The 21,430-nt window shown below is 31.2% G+C and overlaps 1 protein-coding gene across 4 annotated transcripts in view; it reads left to right on the top strand.

Annotated features, from left to right (window-relative positions):
* The window catches only part of LOC121115604 (facilitated trehalose transporter Tret1), a 58,442-nt gene that overhangs the window by 24,455 nt on the left and 12,557 nt on the right, over positions 1-21,430 (top strand). For all 4 annotated transcript variants that reach the window (XM_071887641.1, XM_071887642.1, XM_071887643.1 and 1 more), the window contains 3 exons: positions 16,130-16,286; positions 19,061-19,232; positions 20,146-20,469. In XM_071887641.1, the coding sequence (XP_071743742.1) occupies positions 16,130-16,286; positions 19,061-19,232; positions 20,146-20,469 (653 nt within the window). The remainder of the gene's footprint in view (positions 1-16,129; positions 16,287-19,060; positions 19,233-20,145; positions 20,470-21,430) is intronic.

Here is a 21,430-nt window from a genome sequence, read left to right on the forward strand (position 1 = left end):
TTAAAGTAGCATTTTGATGATCTCCTTGCACTAGCCTGTGATGGCTTCAAGTCACTCTGGCTCTCGACCTCAATAAAATGATTGTGTTTAACAAAGGAATATCTCAAGCTCTCAGACCTGCGACTCCTATCCGAGGCCAATGACCCCTTTCGATTTTGACCCTTGGGACAAGCTTACATTGAAAATAACCCCCCCCCCCAAAAAAAAAAAAAAATAATAATACGATCAACAGTTGTGTGTCTGGGCTCTCCTAACTATAAATATAGCCCCCCTTAGAGGCCAATGATGGCTTCCAACCTGTAGTAGGAGCCTAACACCCACGGCAGATGTAGTCCTCTGTCATGACGTCCCATTGCTGGCTGAAAGTGGCTTTGAAGTTCTCAGTGTTTGGATGACGGACACTATATGCCTTCCCCTCGACATGCACCAAAAAGGTGTAGTCGAGGGGCTTGGCGTAAAGGCTAGGGGGGGGCAAAAGTGACAAAAATAGTTCAAAAGAAGTCAAAAGACTCTTTCAAAAGCGTCTTTCAACCGAGGAAATGGTTTTTTTGTCCATGGTAGTGTCAAAAGTGGCCTCTCTAGCCTCGTTCCAGCCACTTTTTTTATTGCTCTCTGGACAGTCTTTTGTGAAACCCTAATATACCTTTCATGGGCCTGCATGTACTTGAGGGATTGGTCTGGGCTGTTTTCTTTAATTCTTTGGGATTTGGTTGGGCCTTTTTGACAGAGCCCTTCTTCCTCTCTAACGTTGTGGACTTGCTGACACCTTAAACGATGGTCCTGGATACGCCTAGCGTCAAGGAGAGAGTGCATGGGAATTCCTCATTCAGGTTCAATTGTCATTTTCTCAACTTTTACGTAAGGTAGAGAACTCAAATTTGTTATATTTTGTATTTAATTGTTTTTGCTTTAATATATCAAAATATAAATTAATTTTAACACTCAACCTTCATTAATTATTGAATGAGTAAATGTTCAGATTTCAATGGACTACCTGGTATCATAACTAATGTTGAATTGGTATTAAAAAAACTAGAAACACTCCAGTTCTATCATTCCGATACTAGTAAAGGGAAAAAAAGTAAAAACCATTTTTGCTCCATTTCTTCTAGAGATAGATTGTAGACAAAAACTAATGTAAAGTAACTATTACTGAAAAAAAAATTGAAAAATTACAATTTTCGAAACAAAAAGTTTGCAAAATAAAACTTTTATAAAAAAAAATTTGAAAAATTTAATTTTTTCAACGAAAAATGAAAAGTTTTATTTATTTGAAAGAAAATTTAAAAATTTAATTGACAAAAAGCAGAATTATTTTGGAAAAAAAATTAAATGTTATATTTTTGGAAGAAATTTTTTAAAAATTTATGGCTATTTTCAGACAATTAAATTTTTCGTGAAAAAAATTATAAATTAAATTAAATTTCAATTATTAATTTTGTGTAAAAAAGTTCATAAAATTAAAATTTTCTAGCAAAAAGGCAGACATTTTTTTAACTTGGGGGGCTACAGCCCTCCAGCTCACCCTTGCCGACGCAAGTTTGGTCATTTACTAGTAACTTTTTCAGTTCTAGGATCAGTCCTCATCACTTTTTTACAATAACCTCAACAGCTGAAATGATGTTGTTTTTACCTTTCTCATTTCAACTATTGAAGTTTTTTCATAAACTCTTTCAATGAGACAAGATACTTTAAGTTTATAGTAGTCCCTGTGTGTAATACTCGAAAGTATAATTATATTCAAGTATTATTTGTTCAAGGTATAATTTATTATGTTCATCAATCTTGGCTAGAAGTAAGGCAAATAAAAAGATAGCTAGGACCGTAGGACTGAAAGACGGACTAATCGGACATTAAAAAAATGTGTCACTTCTATAATAGGTCCTTTTCGGTCTTTTATGGTAACCAGAAAGTTCGAAATGACAAATATAGTAACTACATCATTTCAGATGTTGAAGTTCTATCATTTTTGTTCTCCGGATCAGGATTTATTGGTCAATAAAGTTTTGGCCTCGACGCCACCTATCCTACTTTCAAATGGCTGTATTTTGAATGCTTTATACGATATCAATCTACTTTGTCCACAATTATTTTATTGTATAAGCCAACAAAATAAGTTTGTACACATATGATCACGAGGTCAATATTCTGACCAAAAACAATGACGCATTCCCATTTTCAATTTATGTGAATTTGTAATTTATCATAAACATATACAATAAGTTTATAGAGATGTATTCGATTCCACTTAAAGACTAGTGAATAAAATGTGCATATGCATAGGAAGAGCAAATTTCTGAATATACAAATATATACTTAATGTAAAACTACAGTTTTTGCAATAATTATGCTTGATTTTTTAGCATGTAGTAATTAAATATATGAGTATATTTTTAATTTAATGTTAGGCCTTTTTTTTCACCAAATGAACAGGGTATACTTTTGCAGAATATGCCTAATATGTCGACACTCTCTATAGCCCTAGGTTCTTTCGTCTTAAAATATTTTGTTTCAATGATATTTTGCCTTAATATATAAATAATTGAGAATCAGACGTCGCTATTCTAAATATTTGGTTGCAATGGATGTTCGTTGTGAGTTGTATAAACAAAATATGCAATTATAATATTTATAAAAACCATTAAATGGTTGTTTTCTGTTGGAAATATGAGGGAATTATGCCCCAAAAATTCAGTGCATTCATTCTAAATTGGAATTTCACTTTGTAATGAGTTCGAACCAGTGACAAAATAGGTAATAAAGTTAATATAATTAAAACAATTCGAATAAAAGAACTGCTTATCAATTCTCTGTAATCAATAAATTATCATTAAACAGGACAATAGTAATTTGTCGGGATTTGGTCTGGAAATCCTGGAAGGGTTTGAGACCGTTATATTTTTTTGTTGGACCGAACTAATTCGGTCTGGACTGGTCTGATATAAAAATTCGGTATAGATCGGCTTATAGTAGATATTAGGTATAGTTCGGTCCCAAAAAATCGGTCTAGACCTATTTTACAGATAAATTGTTTATAACATGACATAATATATTTTTTTCAAGTACAATGACGTTATACGAAGTTTAAAAAGAGTTAGCTTGGATTAATTTTGATCCCGCCGTCTTTTAGATGTATACAGATTTTTTTTGAAAAAAATGGGCTCTCATAATATATGAGACCGAAAAAAATCGGTCCATAAATTAACAACAAAAAATAATCAGTCTACAATGTGAGATCAAAAAAATCAGTTTGGACCGAAAAATCGGTCCAAATCGGTCTAAAAAAAATCACTTAAGACCGAACCAAAAACGAATTCGTTGCTGGACCGAGTCTCAATACTAATAAGTATTCATATTCTATCACTATTCCAACAGAAAATAACTATTTAATATTCTTATAGTAATGACCATTACATACTTTAATCATAATCAAATCAAAGGGAACATCAATTTCAACAAATAATGAAGTATAAACCTCATTTAGAAATGGTTAAAGGCAAAAGTACAAAACACCACTCTCAATCTATATATAACTCTTTTTACAATAAAGTACCATCTTACTTCACAGCAATTTAGCAACTAAAGTTGCCAACGAATTTTGTTGCTGATTAAGTACTTTTTTTTAATTTAAGGGGTATTCCACGTCAAGTGTTCAAACACCTCTGCCATCACCATCCAGGAGCGTCCCCAGGATTGTATTTGTTTTTAGGGGAAGAGGGATTGGATTTTTTAAATCCAATTTAATAAAATACTTTTAAAAGTCCAAACTTCCACTCATCTTTTATTTAAATAGAATGACATTTGTGAATAAAATGCCATGAAAAAATTATTACAAAATTTATAAAATGGAGCCTTAGTAAAGTTTGAAAATCGATTTCGACAATTTTTTGTAAAAACTTTAACCTAGTTATATTCAAACACCTTTATTCAGGCCTATAACTGCAAAAGTTTTTAATCGCTGTAGCATTAAATTTCGTCTTTTATTTTAAAAAAATGATATAAATCAAGGGTGTCCGCAGGACTATATTTGAAAGGGCTTGGTTGTTGGAAAAAAAATCTAGAAATTATAAATTCTTTTTTTTTTAATTTAAAAAATCTATAGCTCTTCATAACAAATTAATTTTTATTGAAATTTTTTTTTAAAAAACATAACTATTCACAGACAATTTAAATTTAAGGAAAAAAAATTTAAACTTAAAATTTCAACTATTAAATTTTTTGGAAAAAAATGTTAAAAATCCATAGCTAATCACATTAAATATATTTCTTTCCTCAAAAAAAAATTAAATTTTTGAGAAAATAAATGATTTTTTGATATTATTTTCCGAAAAAATTTAATTTAACATATAAATTTTGAAATATTTTTCCAAAAATGTTTTTATTAACAATATAATCTTTGAATTTTTTTTTACAGCTGCGAGTTTTTGAAATTTTTCCAAAAAAAAGTATTTTTTTGTTTAACTATAGTTTTGATATTTTTGGAGAATAGCTATAGATTTTCAAAGTTTTTTCCAAAAAACTTAATATTTGAAACTTTTTCCATAGAATTTATAATCAAAATTTAATTTTTGAAATATTTTTTCAAAAAATCTATATTTGAAATTCAATTTTTCAGATTTTTTTCCAAAAAGTTTCATTTTTATTTAGTTTAGCTAGTCATTTTTGAAATTTTTAATATTTTAAAAAAAAATTTGAAATTTTTATTCCAAAAATTTAATTTTTCAACCAAAATATAATCCTACGGACTCCCCTGTAATTCCATTATGAATATAAAAAATTTGAAATTTAATTTTGGATTTTGCATCTCTCTTTCAAAAATTTAATTCTGCGGGCTCCCCTTTAATCACATTATGAAGATTAAAAGTAAAAGAATTATGATGAACAGAGCAATCCGCTTTATTAATTTCCTCCATAAATAACGGTTAATAAATCAGTTATGAGCTCATGTCCTGAAGGACCGTTACATTTATAGACATACATGCACTAGTAGTTATATTATTTTATCCAGTTAACTTTTATTTTGTGTCCTCTGTCTGTCTACAAAAATATACATATTTAAGCTGAAAAAGTGTTGAGGAATGTTTTCAATGTTGATTAAAATGGAAGCAATAAAAATATAGTGCTTTTTTGATGTGTTTTTTTGGTTTTTTTTGTCTGAAAATCCTAGACCCGTATCAGACCGTTATAATTGATGGCAGCTCACACCATTGTTGCACTTTAAAGAAGATATGTCTGGATAGGTCGTAGCGATACCTCTCCTGAACATAAAATTTTACACAGTGGTTTATTAATAGCTGTCGATATTTCCTTTTATCATTGTTCTACACGTTGTTGATTCGTTGAATAGATCAACTGACCTCCTGTGTGTTAACCAGTGAACAATGCCTATCAATTATAACCTATATTTATAAAGCAAAATATATCTATATGTTTGGATGTGTGAAAAAAGGTATTTTTAATCTAAGAAATGACAATGTGGTAATGAAGTCTTGCTTATGTGATAGCTGTAGCATCGAGCTTGCATACAAAGTATATTGTATACTATGTTCCCTGATGTATATCATATACCTAAAGGTCATAGAATATGATTGGTGTTATGTTTTGTCAAAATCTGCCTGTCATTCCTTGCAGTCGGTACGATACATCAAATTGAATATTCTTGCAAGCCCGATAACATTATAGTCTTACTTTATATTTCTATTAACCATGGTGAATATAATATATAGGGAGCACTGTATAAAATAAATGAAATCTTGTAAGCGTTTAGCTCAACTCATACTAAAAAAGAAAAGATAAAGGAAGCACTTTATATATAAAAAATGACTTTAAATGAGCTTAAGTACTCTATGGCTAATCAAATCATATATTGTTTTTTAAATCTCATGATGATGTTATTATTTTTATATTCTTGAGGAGAGAACGTGTAAGTATTGAGTAACTATGTGTGAGTGTGTTCATTAAAAACGGAGAGTAACGCTAAGGATCGGTTGTGGAGTTATATTCTATACTACATCAGCAAATTTTGTCTGTTTGTCGACGTCTTATAGCTCTGTATAGTGCCGGAGTTATTGCTAATTAAACGATAATCCTATATTAGAAAGAATGGGCTAACTACGACCAACCAAATTTGTGCTCTTTTTTTGTTGTTATTTTTTTAATGAAGAAATTTTGCGCGATACAATAACGTACGATTTGACTGATTTTATGGATGAATTATTGATCACGTCATGAGTGCTTCCATATTTGAACGCCAATACAGTAGATAAATGTATATTCATTATTTTGAGATTTTTTTGAAATTAAAATCCTCGTCAATTTTCTAAAAATATATTCGGGCAAAATTAAAGATCTTTTAGTTTTTTCGCACAAAAAAAAGAAGTTACTTAACTGAGCACTTTGTCATTTAATCAATTAATATATTTATATTATATTATCTTTTATTCGAATCATCAATATGCCAAATCCCTGTGGATAATACACTTGTGCTAACTGCACCTATTCCGCATGGCAAAAAAATGAATCTTCTTTAGAATTTTCAGAATGTGTGCCTAAATACGTCTCTTAATATCATTATTGATAAATGAAATCTTTTGTAATTGGCTAACAATTCGTAATTTTTTCTATTGAAAGTAAATAAATGACCCCATCAGCTGCTGTTTATATAAAGAATAAAGGATTTTCTTTGTATAAGACCTAGAAATTAGATTTGTATTTATTTTTTTAAAGAAAGTTGTTCTATCACTATTTTGATGAAGCAATATGTTTAAACCTTGGAAGGTTAGTGGTAAGAAAGTATTATTATTTCCCGTTAAATGATTCATTCATTATATATTTGCAATATATATCCATGTATTTTTTGAGACATGAAGTTATTCAACTTCTCAAATCGAGGATTTTAAAGCTCATATATGTTTATTGATGAAGTAAAAATAATCATAAACACACTCTACGAATCCAAGAGCAAAAATTAGCTGGTCCGGGGTTTCTGCCGACTAAATTTTGATCTACAGTCTGAGACCGTCATGTCTGACTCACTTTTTCGGAAATTATCTCTAGTATTTCCTTCCACTCAATGAAAGCTTATTCTGTGTCACTGGAAAGTCTACCGGACCCCTTTTCCGTAACATAAAAGTAGAGACTATTCTAGAAAAAAAAGTTGTTGTTGGTAGCAACATTCAAAAACATGACTTTCAATATCCCTCCCATGATGGAAGTCATCTAAGTAGTAGTGAGGACTGTGATAGTTTTAAGGAGTTTAATAAAATGTTGCCTTAATTTTTGTTCCATTTTTCATATTTTTAACCCGTGCATTATTTTTGTTTGCAAGCATTAAACAAAACACAAGCATAAGCTATGATACAAAAAACTGACGACTAATTAAAACAGTGTACCAAAACCAATTCTAGCATGTTTGCATGCCGATTTTCTATACATATGCATCCAGTATTGAACAGGAAAATATCTATTAAAAGCCCTAGTCGGACTGGATGCTGGGTCGAAATTAAAACTAGGTATCTTAATTCCTTGTCCAATAGTAACGACTAAAGTTAAAGCGTACGAATACGGCAAATATGCCATACTGTGAAATATCCTAGAGGTAAAATGAACAGAGGCAAAAATATATTTCACAAAATCATCCGCGTCAATAATTAATACGGCAAAACAACTAAGAACCTGATAAATTCACTCCAGGCCAAATCTTTAGAAAAAAATATATTGACCGAGTTTTAACAACACTACATATTGTTAAACAAAATACTTTTTCTATAAATCAAATTAGTTTTGCAAATTAAATTGTGGATTTTTTTTTGTAGTTTTAACAATGCACTTTTTCTTTTGAGTAGTTATGTGCGTATATAAGTTTGTAATATGGCAGGAATATTTTTTTCCAAGGACTATTTGAAAAAACATGAAGGTGTCTTATGAAATAATTATTATTAGTCCGTAAACTTCCAACAAAAGTCATTTTAAACTACTTTGTGAAACAGTGGAAATATGTATGTATTTACCAATGCAGCGTTTTCACATGATGTCACAAGGGACAGAACGACCCATCAAACTGGAGGAAATGCACTAACCTTACTTATCACATTTAATATATCACGTCGTTCCTTTAATCATATCACGCAACCTTCACTATAAAAAGAAACTTAAAAAAATGGCCAAAATCATTTGCTAGTTTGCCAAATAATTCGCTCATCGCTATCGTTATCATATTATTTCTACATAATTTATAAAATGAATAACATGGGTGTTTATATAGATTTGATAATATCAATATCATACACAGTGTTTTATTCGATACTGTATTAAAATATTGCCTAGTAATATTTTATTAAAAGCGTTGCTATACATTTGTAATTGTATATGGTAGCCAAAAAGAAAATTCATATAATTAATAGATAGGCAGTTACTGAGTTGTCCAATAAAATCTGAATACTTTGAATGTTAAATTTCAACAAGATATTATTTATTAAGTAACAATAGATTTTCAACAAAATTAATACTATGAATAGATGTGTGTCTGAGCTCTCTTAAACATTAATGTAACCGCCCTTTGTGGTAATTATGGCTTCCAGGCGATGGCGGAAGAGCTGGCACGAAGTAGTCCACTGTCATGGTGGATCAGTGCTGGGTGACAGTAGTTTTGAGGACCTCGGTGTTTGGGTGAAGGACACTGAAGGCATTCTCCTCCATATGAATCCCCAAGGTGTAGTGAGGGAATTGGTATCAGGGATGTAGAGGAGGCAAAATTGTCCAAAAGCAGTTCAAAATAACAAAAAAAAAATCATTCAAAAGAGTCTTGCAAGGAAGGAAAAGGGGTTCTTTCATTGCTGGTGTCAAAAATGGCCTCTTCGCCCTCAAAAGGCTCTTACCACAAATTTTTTTTATAGCATTCTAGAACGCTTGGTGTGAAATCTGGTCGAGCTTGGTCCACTCATTCTTGTGGAAGCCTCTAGAGACTGGTTCTGCAGAGGAGGGTGGCCACACGTTGATGTCCCAAAAGTCCAGAAAGCGGGTTTGCAGGAAGGCCTGTGTCTCAGTGGTTGAAAGACACGGAACTCAGTCTTGAGTGAAACTAAAGTCTTCCCCAAACTTTTCTCTGGTCCAAGGTAGTACTTTATTAACCAGAAGTTCGATGTAAGCATTTTCATGGAGTAACTCCTTCCTTCTACAAAAATGGGATGGCTGACTCCACAACGCCAAAAACTATTGTTCTGGCTGATTTTCTTAAATTCTGAAGACATGTCGTACTGAAGCTTTGACATTGACATAGCAGCTGTTCTGCTTGTTCCCATTGGCATCGTCGCAGAAAATTTATTCATCAAAAAGTGCAAAACTTTGTCCGAACTTTTATTGACCTAGAAAAAAATTTATAATCTTCTTTGCTTGCTACAACTGTCTCAGATTGCTCTGTTCAGAGATAGGTTTTTTGTAATCTGTTCTCTATGGCTTCTTTTTTGTCATTTTGGTATATTATTCGAGTATACGAAGTAGGGAGCCAAAACTTAAGTAGCATTACTTATTTACGATAAACGTGTTTTTCATGAAATCAAGACAGACAGTTCAAACCCCATTTTTAGCAATATTTCGTATTCAATATGTCCTCCTTCACAATCAATAACAACCTACATAAGCTGGCGAACCGATTGACAGTTTTTGATGATAAAGGTCATGTCCATAGTATACCACACGGGCATGGAGGTAGCTCAGAGCAAATCCAAATTTGGATGAGAGGTGCAGCATACATTTTTTCTCCAAGCCCAACCAGATTGCAAAAGTACAGGGGGTTGAGCTCAGGGATGTAAAATGGCCAAATGGAGACAAGCCAGCAATAAGCCATATTATTATTGTAGAATATATTGTTATTCTTGCCTCTATGGGGCTGTAATGGGCTTCTCGATGTTGTAAGTCTCTGCGAATGGAGATTGCAACCGTCTTTGCACCTACTCAGCACTAACAATTGTGCAGAGGATATTGTTTTATTTAATGTGTACTCCTTCACAAGCAATAAGGGCCTCAACACGCTGGCAAACAGATTTGCAGGCGATGACGATAAAGGATGGGTTCATGGGGTACCACGCTTTCAACGAATCCAAACTTGGATGATAAGTGCGGCTGATATTCTTCTACAAAACATCCCAATAGGTTCAATAAAGACAGCTAAGGAATATATGATTGGATTTATGTATTATTATTGTCTGGTGTGCGATGAAAGGATTTTAAAAGTGCTTACTATATAATTAAATAGCGTTTATGGAATAAAAATAAAAACTTTGGAAGTCTTTCATCTTCATTTAAAACATTTATATTTAATATATTTACTTTTGAAACCAAGAATTCAATATTTGGCTATCAAAAGTTTGCGCAATTAAAAATTTGCCTTTAAGCATTGATAGGTAATATATCGTATAGGGAATATGTGATCTTTTCCATGTATTAACTAGTTACATAGATGTATGTAGGCTTTAATTAATAATACCTATAGATACTATGAAACGCATAGAGTAATTATAGATTATTTAAAGTAGTGATGTGTCAACTCGAATATTTCTCGGCTCAATTATTTTGTTAGAGTGTCAATAATTTTTTAAATCTAATCGACTTCATACTTTATTATTGGGTTGGCTTTGGGATTTATATCGGTAAATCTCATCAAATGTTTTTTAGTTCCGTACAATGCTATTCCTAAGGGATTTTCTAACGAAACACAATTTCTGTCAAGAAGGGGTACATGGAATTGAGTTATGTATCTCAACTTGTTGCAAAATTACGGTCGATTATACATTTTTTTTTTACGTTTTGTGTTACCTTGACCAGAAAAATATAGACCTCTAACAATTTAATAGCCTCTTTGTGTGATCGTATATGTATAGGGTAAATTTTATCTAATTATACACTTCATTGATTATATTCATACTCGGTAAAATATAGGCTTGGTGACTCAAGACCTTTAATGTAAAATCTGACTCATTTAAAAAAACCCAGAACGAGTAAAATGGGGCAACAAAGGAGTGAAATTTTGAAGATGGTCCCCCATGGTCAAATGGGAAGAGCTTGGGTCAGCTTCAGTGAGACATATCTTCAGAACAAAAATCCAACTGGAACGATGGTCTTGGACATTGAGGCCAGCGCAGGCGAATTCTGTCCTCCGGTTTTTATGGGCAGTAAGGAACAGCTTCATGTAGATGCTTACAACCAACATATGTATAAAAAAATGTTAACTTGGGCCAGAAAAAAGTTTGGGGACAACTTTTTAAGTCACTCACGACGGAGGTACATGTCGTAGTACCGCTAAGACACAGACCTTCTTGAGAAATAACCTTCTGGACTTTTAGAACCTCACATGTGTGCGCCCTCCTCTTCATACGCGAACCCCTTGGACTACTCTATTTTGAGGGGTCTGGAGGAGAGGGTTTATGCTACTCCTCACAAGAGAGTCCAGTTTTAAAAGCTTCCATCAAGAAGGAGTGGACCAAGCTCGAGTCTGATCACATAGTCAAGGTCTGCAAGAGATTCAGGCCTCGTACCCAGCAATTATTAGTGTTGAATGATAAAAGTGTTAAGCATTATTTTCAGATTTTTTTTTTTAAATAAATGTCCTCACAAAACTTTTTTTTTCTAACTTTACTCTTGAAAATATAACATATAAAATGGGTACCAATAGATAAGATCGACCCTGTATAATCTTCGTACCGAGTTTGATCAAAATCGATATGTATATCTTTTGACGTAATCCTGGTGATTAACAAACAAAACAAACATAGACAAAAATGAATCGTCGTCGGAGGTAATGTATGTTGCTCACACGTCGTTACGTGTAGTGTATCTTGCAAACTTTCATCTGAAAGAAATAGAAATAAGGCCTAAAATCAGTTGGTAGTTAACCAATTCTGGGCTAATTATTTCAATCTGTAGAATATTTAACCTATTATTACTGTCGGAAATTGTTCGCTGGTTAACAAGAACGAATTCGAATTCACCGAATCAACGTTCAGAACACTGATAGAAGATGCAGAAATAAAAAAATCGTCAGCTGACAAGAAATACTTTATACATTTTTTGTGTTAGTGTTAGTGGTCAATGTTATAAAACAAGGTTATCAATATGAAAATTGCAGTAGATTTATCACGTAACTTTTTCTGTCACTTTCTGGAGACGTAATTGGGATCCTTAGCTTGGGTAAATTTAATACTAAAAAAGGTAAACGGTATATTTATATAAGCTGTCCCTGAATATTTCATATATTTGACTATAGCCATTCTCATAATGATTAATTTATTAAAATTAAATATATCAAGTTGTAAATAACTTTCTATTAATTCCTTAATTTATTATGGTACATTATTATTTCAGTCTAAATTATTGATAAATGATTTTTATATTACTTTACAAACACCCCATTAGTTCAAATATTATATTATTATGAGGGTGGTCTGAAAAGTTTCCCACCTTAACGTGAAGCACGCATAAATAAAAGTTAGTCACCTAATTTTGCATATTGTTAAAAAATCCAAGAGGATGATCGTTATTCCATCATAATGTGTGTTTTTTGTTTTTTTCATATAATTCTTCTGTTTGGAATTTATATACATACTTCTTGCTACAATTCTAATGTCTAATATCTTCATTCTCTAATTCATTAAGATCTTTGAATTCAGACGTACATAAATATACCTGAATTTGCTTCTTTCAATTTAATCATCCACTTTTCTTTTATCTTTTTATTAATTAATAGAATATTTTCCGTTAATTTCAAACTTTGCGGCTTTATAAATTACCTAATATTTCAACCTTTTCTTTAGGGATGTTTATAGTATCATTTTTAAATATTTAAATAATACATAGAAAGAAAATTGGAACTCTAAAAACTGGCATATTTCTTTTTTAAGATCAATCTCTACTTTTTTATAATGCCTTATATATTTTTTCTCCATACGAACTTTGTGTGTTGAGTAAATACAGTCTACTTTATCAAAGAATTTTACTTTGGTTTTCACTTATTCCATACCATTAACTATTACAAATTTAGATAGTCGCTAATTAATTATTTGGACCGTGGTAATCTTTTCTAAATGATTTATTCTAGATTCATGTGAGGTCTGAATGTTATTCATCCATGAACAAGATAACAGTTTTCCAATTAACCCTAGAACAATAACTAGGTCGATAACTTTTGAATTATTGACCCCATTGCAATAGATTTGTTTAAGCCTCAGCACGATGTATTAAATAATAGTTAACATTTTCTCGAATTACAATTAATTTTTCGGTTATATTAAATATTACACATCAGTGATTCCCTCAATTTAGGAGGGCAATTAAGTCGTCTCCTACGACTTAATATATTTAATAAAAGTTTGACCTTGAACAATGAACAATATAATTAATGTAAAATACTAATACTAAATAAAATAAGTTGTTGTTTATTAATTTAACAATTTAAAATTACCTTTTTGTATCTCAAAAAGAATATAATGTGTCTTCTTTATCTTTGATTCTATATTAAATTATATTCTTGCAGTTTAGAAGTTGAATATTTTGAATTTGATATCCTGCAACTCTATTTTATTAATTATAAAGGGCATAAAAATGATAGAAACTTCTAAAGCAGGGGCTCCCAACCATTCTGACCCCTTGATAGCATTTAACAGATTCCAATTACTTCAAGGAAACAAAATTAGTTAAGTTGATTCTCCTTCATTGAATTTTCGAAAATTACACCTGAAAGTGTTATTAGACAAGGACATTGAATTCGATTTGAGAGCATTTTATTGAGATGCCCACATCACTAGCAATCTCACATACCTTTACTCTTCTGTCATACATTACCATATCATGGATTTTACCAATGATTTCCGGAGTAGTAACCTTAACAGGTGTTCAAGAACGTTCAGCGTCCCTTATACCCATATAGCCACTCTGAAAATTTTGAAACCACTTTTATTGAAGGTGCAGAGTCCATAAAGTTTATCAAGCTTCTATTTAGTCTCCTGAAGCGTTTTGTCTTTCATAAAGTAATGTTTAATCAACACACGAATTCATTTTATGCCCATTTTTGAAAAATCCTCCACTTACTCTATTCAAACGAATGCCAAACCCAGAGAATTAGACCAATCTAGCTGAAAATTGGTGTGTGCAGGGCAAAGTACTTCAAAAAAGGCCAATCGGGCAACTCTGTTCAGGGATGTCCTCAGGATTATATGTTGTTTGGGAAAAAAAGAAGGGGGATGGCCTTGGCTTTTTTGATTTTTTAAAAATCAAAATTTTTTCCGGGAAAAAAAAAAAAAGATACCAGAGCAATAATTTTACAACAATTTCTTTATTTAGGAATTAATTTTGGATGTTTGTATGTATTAGGCGTGTTTGATGATGATATTATGACAATTTTGCAAAAATACTACTTGAAGTGAGAAGGAGTAGTGGGCATCACTTAAACTTTTAGCTGGCTAAGCCCTGTAGGCTACATATTGGACAGTGGTGGGCTAGATAGTTGACTGAAGTACTTTTTTTTAATAATAATAATAAGGATGGATGCATTGTAGAGGGCCTACTAAAATTTAAAACGTTTTTCAAGGACCGATAACAAGCACGGATCCAATTGTATGTCTTATATGTATTTAGAAACGATATAAGAGTAATAAAGATAATACACGAAAGTTTTGTAAAGAGTTGCACAATGCCACAGTCATTAAAAAATATTACTCAAAAGTCCTCAGAATGCTTAAGAAATTCGCAGAAATAGTACGTAAAAAGTACATAAGTAATATCTAACTTCATAAATGCAACATATATTAGAACAATTAATTAATTCAGCGTACAGCGACCACATTTGTACGACCTTGAAACGATTTGTTTGGTTGTTTAGTGCATTCTTTATGTTAAAAAAAATATTTATAAACTCTAATATTTTCAAGCGTCAAATTCTCTTTTCATTTTGCATATATATAATTGATCGAAATTTGGACGATCCTTAACACGTCGTTACTTTTACTGTAACTTTCATCTTTTTCTCCAAAGAGAAACGAACAAAAGTTAAAATTTAGTTAGATGTTAGCAGGGGCGTCCGTAGGTGGTGGCCTGGAGGGGCTTTATTCTCCCCCAATGAAGGAACTTTGCCTTCTTACTAGAAAATTTCATATTTGATTTTTTTCGAAAAATATAATATTTGAAATTATTACTATCGATTTTCGAAATTTTTCTTCACTAAATTTAATATTTAATTTTTTTTTTTGAAAAAATTTATTTTTTTGTAAATAGCTGTGTGTTTTTGAACTTTTTTAACAAAAAAATCATTTTTTTCAAAATTGCTTGAGTTTTTTGTTGTTTTTTTTTTCAAGAAAATTTATTATTTGATTTTCCTTTACTTTAATTATTGAATTTTTTAGGAATAACTGTGCATTTGGATATTTTTTGCAAAAAATAATAATAATTTCTTAGTGAAAAACTGCAGATTTTTGAAAAAAATTTAAAAAGTTTTTTTTTTTTTTTGAAAATAACAATGAATTTTTGAAACTTTTTCCTTAAAAATTTAATTTTTAGTGAATTGCTGTAGATTTAAAAACAAATTCAAACATATTTAATACATGAAATCTAATTTTTGGAATATAAATTTTTCAAAAAAATTTAGTTTTTGACAAAATTTTCAAAAAAGTTTAATTTTTGTATTTTTTTCCAAAACCAACCGCCACTCCCTCCCAAAAAAAAAATATATAATTCTTTGAAGGCCCGGCTCAGTAACAATTCACAGCAATACAATAGTTAATTCTAATTCAATTTGTCAGTAACGTTCAAAACGCTTATATAGGAAAAAATAGTAGAAAAAGAAACAGTTGACAACAAAAGACCTTGTAAATATTTATCTAAGTGAAGTAACACAATCTTAATGACTCGACTGAATTTGATTCAATGCCTCAAGTGGACACAATGCAAAATTCAACACCCATATTAAAACCTCTTAAAAAGTCTTCCGTATTTATTTAAAGTACATCTTTTACTCATGAATTCACATTTATTGTGATTCCACGAAAAAACGATTTTTGTTTGCTTCATTATTTGATATTACAAGCTTTACAAATATTAATAGGTGCATCAAATGGTATTTCACTGTTTACTTTTTTTTTTTCAGCTTCTTATATCCTTTGTCAGTTCCTTGGGGTTCTTTTCTGCAGGACTCGTGCGTGGATGGTCTGCTCCAGCAATAGCCTCAATTCAAGGATTTAATAATTATACAGACTATACGCTGCCTCAAGGTCCATTGAGTCGAGAGGAAATATCTTGGATCTGTAAGTTGAAAGGGTTTTTATACGTACAAATGACGAGATGTGAAAATTAATGAAATCTCCGCGAGTATATAGATAAAGATTTGTGATTTGAAATATCTGCTGACAGAGATCATTGTATATTTGGTAGTGCTTTTAAAGCTATAAATCAAGTGGCAAAACTAGAGATGAATTGGACTAGAAAATATCAGCATTTGGGCTATGCCAGGCTATGAAGTGTTGGGTTTCGGGCCAAAATATGACAATCTATACAATTAAAGTATTCTAATATAGACTCATGAGAGCTGAATATATTTAAAACTTCAGAATAAAACTAAGTCCAAAAAAACAACCATAAACAGGGGTGTCTGCAGGACTATATATCAAATTCATTCAGTACGCTGTGAACGAACGTCTCACTGAGTCCCAGAGTTCAAGCAATTGTAAGGTTGTCTCTCCCGGTACGAATTCCAAGGAGGGATCCATGCTCCTTCCAAATATTTTGGACAACGAATTCTTCAATTGATTCCATTTATTCAAACTAGTGCAGATTTGATGAAGACATCTAAACAAAAACCAGCTGCCTAAGTGCTCACGTTAGCCCAAGAGAGAGCCCCAAAGTGGAGGCATAGCTGGCTTGAGTACCCTGGAGATTAAAGTTTAATGGTTCTAAAGAATGTTAGTTACAGAGAAATCTTCATCGTCTCCAGCAGAATAACAAATTGTCAGATTGACCACTACTTTGGAAAAGTATGAACCATGTGATCTTATCTGCTGAATATTTTGTGCTTGAAATTTCCAAAAAATGTAGCAATAATTTTAAAAGAACCCTAATATTTTGCAGTTTAACAATATCAACTTTTATATTTTATATATATTTAAACGCACGAGGATTTCAACAATTTTCACATTTCCACAAATGACCATGAAAGAAGAATATAAATACTGAATTACTTCATGATTTAAGTAGATCTATTGTAGTCCAATGAGTAATATATTTGTAGTATATGTATTGGAAAATGCACCTACAGTACATAATTCAAATTGTCATTTATCTTCTTAAAATGGATTTAGTAGGCGGATAGCAAATTATTTTAATTCTCCTGAATTCAATTTCAAAATCAATCTAATTTCCAATATGACAAAGAAATTATATATCTTTTTTTAAATTGCCTATTATATATCAAACAATATTTCAATTATACATATATATGTATGGGGGATTGACATAAAAACAATCTTGAATAAAAAATGAGGAAAATGATCAAATTACATTTTATTTTTTTAATTCATTAGACTGTAAGATGATCTGACAAAAGTTTGCAATTTGTTACTATAGGATATTTGTATTTATCATTTTATTCATCTAAGCAAACAAATAGCCTCATGCTATGAGTACTTTATAGTCCGAAGGATAAATAGCTATAATTGTGTTTCTTAATTAGAAGAAATTAACTCCAGACCAAGGTTAATAGAAATATTAGTTTATACAATAACGCTTTTACGACTGATGTTTGACTTGTACCACGCTTTTTAATATTGATGTGAAAGTATATAAGTTGTTGAGTGTTTTAGTCAAAATCTGTCTTTCTTGCCAAACAGTTGGACCAATACATCAAATTCAAAATTATATCAAAAGTGACGTCATAAAGTATGATTGGTTGCGTGTTTTGTCAAAATATACATGTCTTGCATTGCAATCAGACTGAAACATCAAATTGAAAACCGTAGAAAGTCTGATTATATGATGGTCTAAAGACAACTACATTTGAGTAGTAAAAACGACCAAGCAAATATATGCGCGTAATACGCGGTAGGAAAAGAGTATATTTATATACTCATGACATCTTTATAACTAAATTAGTTATAACGTGAGGCAAATTGAGCATCAATGCTCAAATACTATTCAAAGACATACTTAGTATCTACATTTTTTAAATTTATAAAAACCCCATATCTCGATTTAACTCGATAATTTTAAAGGAACAACATATACTAATCATTCAATGACCTTTTTTTTAATGTGAAAGGTTATTTTCTTGGTTAAATGAATAAAATGACGAATAATAAATATAGTGCATACCAAATTACGAACTTTAGTAATTTCGATAGAATCTAATGTACACGCAAGTGCAACACAATATTTCATTAACTTATATAGATCAATTAAGGGTTTTACAATCAAATGTATGGTATGATTACAAATATCCAAAAATGTTAACTATAGTTTAGAACAAGGGTGTCCAAACTTTTAATATAATGGGCTGTATTGCCATTGGAAATATTTGAATGGGCCATATAATCTATTAATTTAAGTTTCATGGGGAAAGGCTTCATAAAACAAAAATATTAAATAAAATTTATTTCAAATTTAGTCCAAATATAAAATAAAGGATAACCCTTATTTTTATTGGCTAAACTGCTTCAAAATAGGGCAACTACTGTTTCGGGGCGTCCGCAGGATTATACATGTGTAATGTTATCCTATTTTGCTTTGTTTTTTGATTTTTTTTAAATTACATTTTTTGGTAAACTTAATTTTTGAGAAAAGTAATTCTTAAAAAAAAATATCTTTGTATTCTAATGATTTTTTTTCCCAAAGCTATTATTTTTCAAAAATATCTTTATTTGGGGAGTATTATGATACTATGACAATTTGGCTAAAAAAATACTACTTCAAATGCGAAAGGGTAGAGGGCGCACTTAAACGTTATGCGGGCCACGAGTTGAACATCCCTGGTTTAAAACTTTTATTTCATTATTTTAAAGTTATTTATAATTCCCTTCGGTTTGTTTAGGCAGTGTTGCTCCAATGGGCGCGGCCATTGGGAGTGTAATGTCCAGTTTCTTACTTCACAATTATGGACGGAAAGTTGCACTCATGGTGCCATCCTTCATCATGATTCTCAGCTTTAATATCTTGGCTCTTGCATTCTATTCGGGAAGCGTTGAGCAAATGATCTTTGCACGGTGAGTATATATCTTTTTATGTAAGTTTGATTCTAATCTGCTTACAATTACCAAGTCAGCTTTCCGTTGGCGTATAGCGAGCTATAGGGGTGCAGTTAGGGGCCTTATATGAGGGGACCATTCAAGTTGAGGCATGTATCTAAATTTGTTCTAAAGTTTTGGGGGATTATGCATTTTTTACTTTTTGGTCTACCTTGACCTCTCAAAATTTAATGGTCTCTTACTGTGAACATATATAATGGTTGTACCAAGTTTTATCAAAGTCGATCTGTAACTTTTGCTCTAATTCTGGTGACCAAAAACAAGAGGCAATATCATAATCTCTGCTTAAATTCGTTGTGGAAGTAATTAATCTCTTACACAGACATGCCCCTTTTTTTTAGGATTTGGCCAGAGTGCTCTGAATTTTTTTTTTTTCAATTCTTGGAATGTCTGGTTTTTATGAGACAAAGAGTTGAAACTTTTACTTATTCTTACAAAATATTTTTTTCGAAAAAAGGATCAAAATATCTTTACTTAAATAAAAAACCAAGAATTGAAAATTTATTTTATACAAAATTGCAAATAAAAAGGATACTGAATAAAGAAATACCCGATTAAGATTAAGTTTTACTATTATTTAACAATTATCTTGTCTGGCATCCAGTACTTTAAATAAGCTGTTATAAATAAAATGCTTTTATTACCTAATCCTACCAAAAAACAAAGAAAAAATAACAAAAAGTGGACTTTTAAAATTAATTTCTCCCATTTTTCGGATTTTGGTACTAAAAAAAGTACTCGTATAACGCAGATAACCTATTAGGAGGATGTTTCTTATTCACTAAAACTGCGATAAACAGTATATAAGCTATATTGTAGACTATGATAATAAAATCTCCTAATTCCTCAACTCTTAAACTAATTTTTATAGCATTTTCAATGGACTTGCAGTGGGTATCACAGTTCCATCTGGACAAATATACATAACAGAATGTGTGGAACCCTCTGTCCGAGGACTACTTGGATCCCTTCCAGCAGCATCCATGGCTCTTGGAATAATGATTTGTTTCATGATTGGAACAGGGATTCCATGGCACTATTTATCTTTTCTTTGTGGAGCTGTTCCTGTGATTGAGTTCACACTATTAGCCTTCATGCCGGAATCACCCACATACTTATTACTCAAAAATCGTGAAGACGTTGCATATAAGTCCCTACTTTGGCTAAGAGGAAATCGTCAAAGGCATATTGTGAGGTAAGTAGCCTAAATGTTTAAACCAGTGAGTTGGTCTACACGGCCGGTTTTAGGGAGGTACAATATTTTTTTTTAAATTGTGATATATGAACTTGCGTACCTGATTTTTTTAAGGTGAGATTTGTTTCACTATTTATATCGAATATATACTTTTTTTTTCCATAAAAATATAAGAAATGGTTGATAAATAGCATTTTAAATTATGTTTAGAGATGAAATTTGTATTAGAGTGTAAGGTTAAGGCGGTAGCGGGACATGTACCATTTTTACTGTGTGCGAAAAACTGCTCTAGGGAAAATTGCCCGTGGAAGATTGCCATGGAGGAAAATTGCCATTTAGGAAAATTATCCGTATTTTATTCAAACTTCATGATGAATAATAACACATTATAAATTGGCTTCATATTATTCATGACAAATAAATAAACATATTTGTTTGTTCCATCTCCCAAGGGAGTACCTTCAAGTGTGAGAAATATTATTGCATAGGAAGAGGAGGCAAGATAATTAGCTTTTATACCAAAAAAAAAGGTTTAAGGCCTCTGTTTGCAAATTGAAAATCAATTACAAAATTAAAGAAAAAACAATTATTGATGACTATTAAAATACAAATTATTAGTATGTAAAATAACTTCCATATGAAAAAAAAGTTAAATGGTGTAAAAACACAGAAAAAATGCTGTTTTTAATTTGCAAGCAGAGGGCTTAAACTATTTTTTGGTTTTTAACGGGGCTCTTTAGATGAATTGGTATTAGTTTTTAAAGGATTCAAGGGTACCCCCAAGTACCCCACGCAATCTTGAAGTTTGAACAAAATACTGGCAATTTTATCCCGGGCAGTTTTCCTAGTTCCCATTTTTACTTATGTTATGACTTAAGTAATTGTAATCAGCTCTTCTAATCTATTTGGGACCCCTTGAGTCTTCACTTACAGGCTTCTAATAAAATATGACTCAGTTATC

Source organism: Lepeophtheirus salmonis, chromosome 4 (genome assembly GCF_016086655.4).
Source record: "Lepeophtheirus salmonis chromosome 4, UVic_Lsal_1.4, whole genome shotgun sequence".
Lineage (NCBI taxonomy): Eukaryota > Metazoa > Arthropoda > Copepoda > Siphonostomatoida > Caligidae > Lepeophtheirus > Lepeophtheirus salmonis.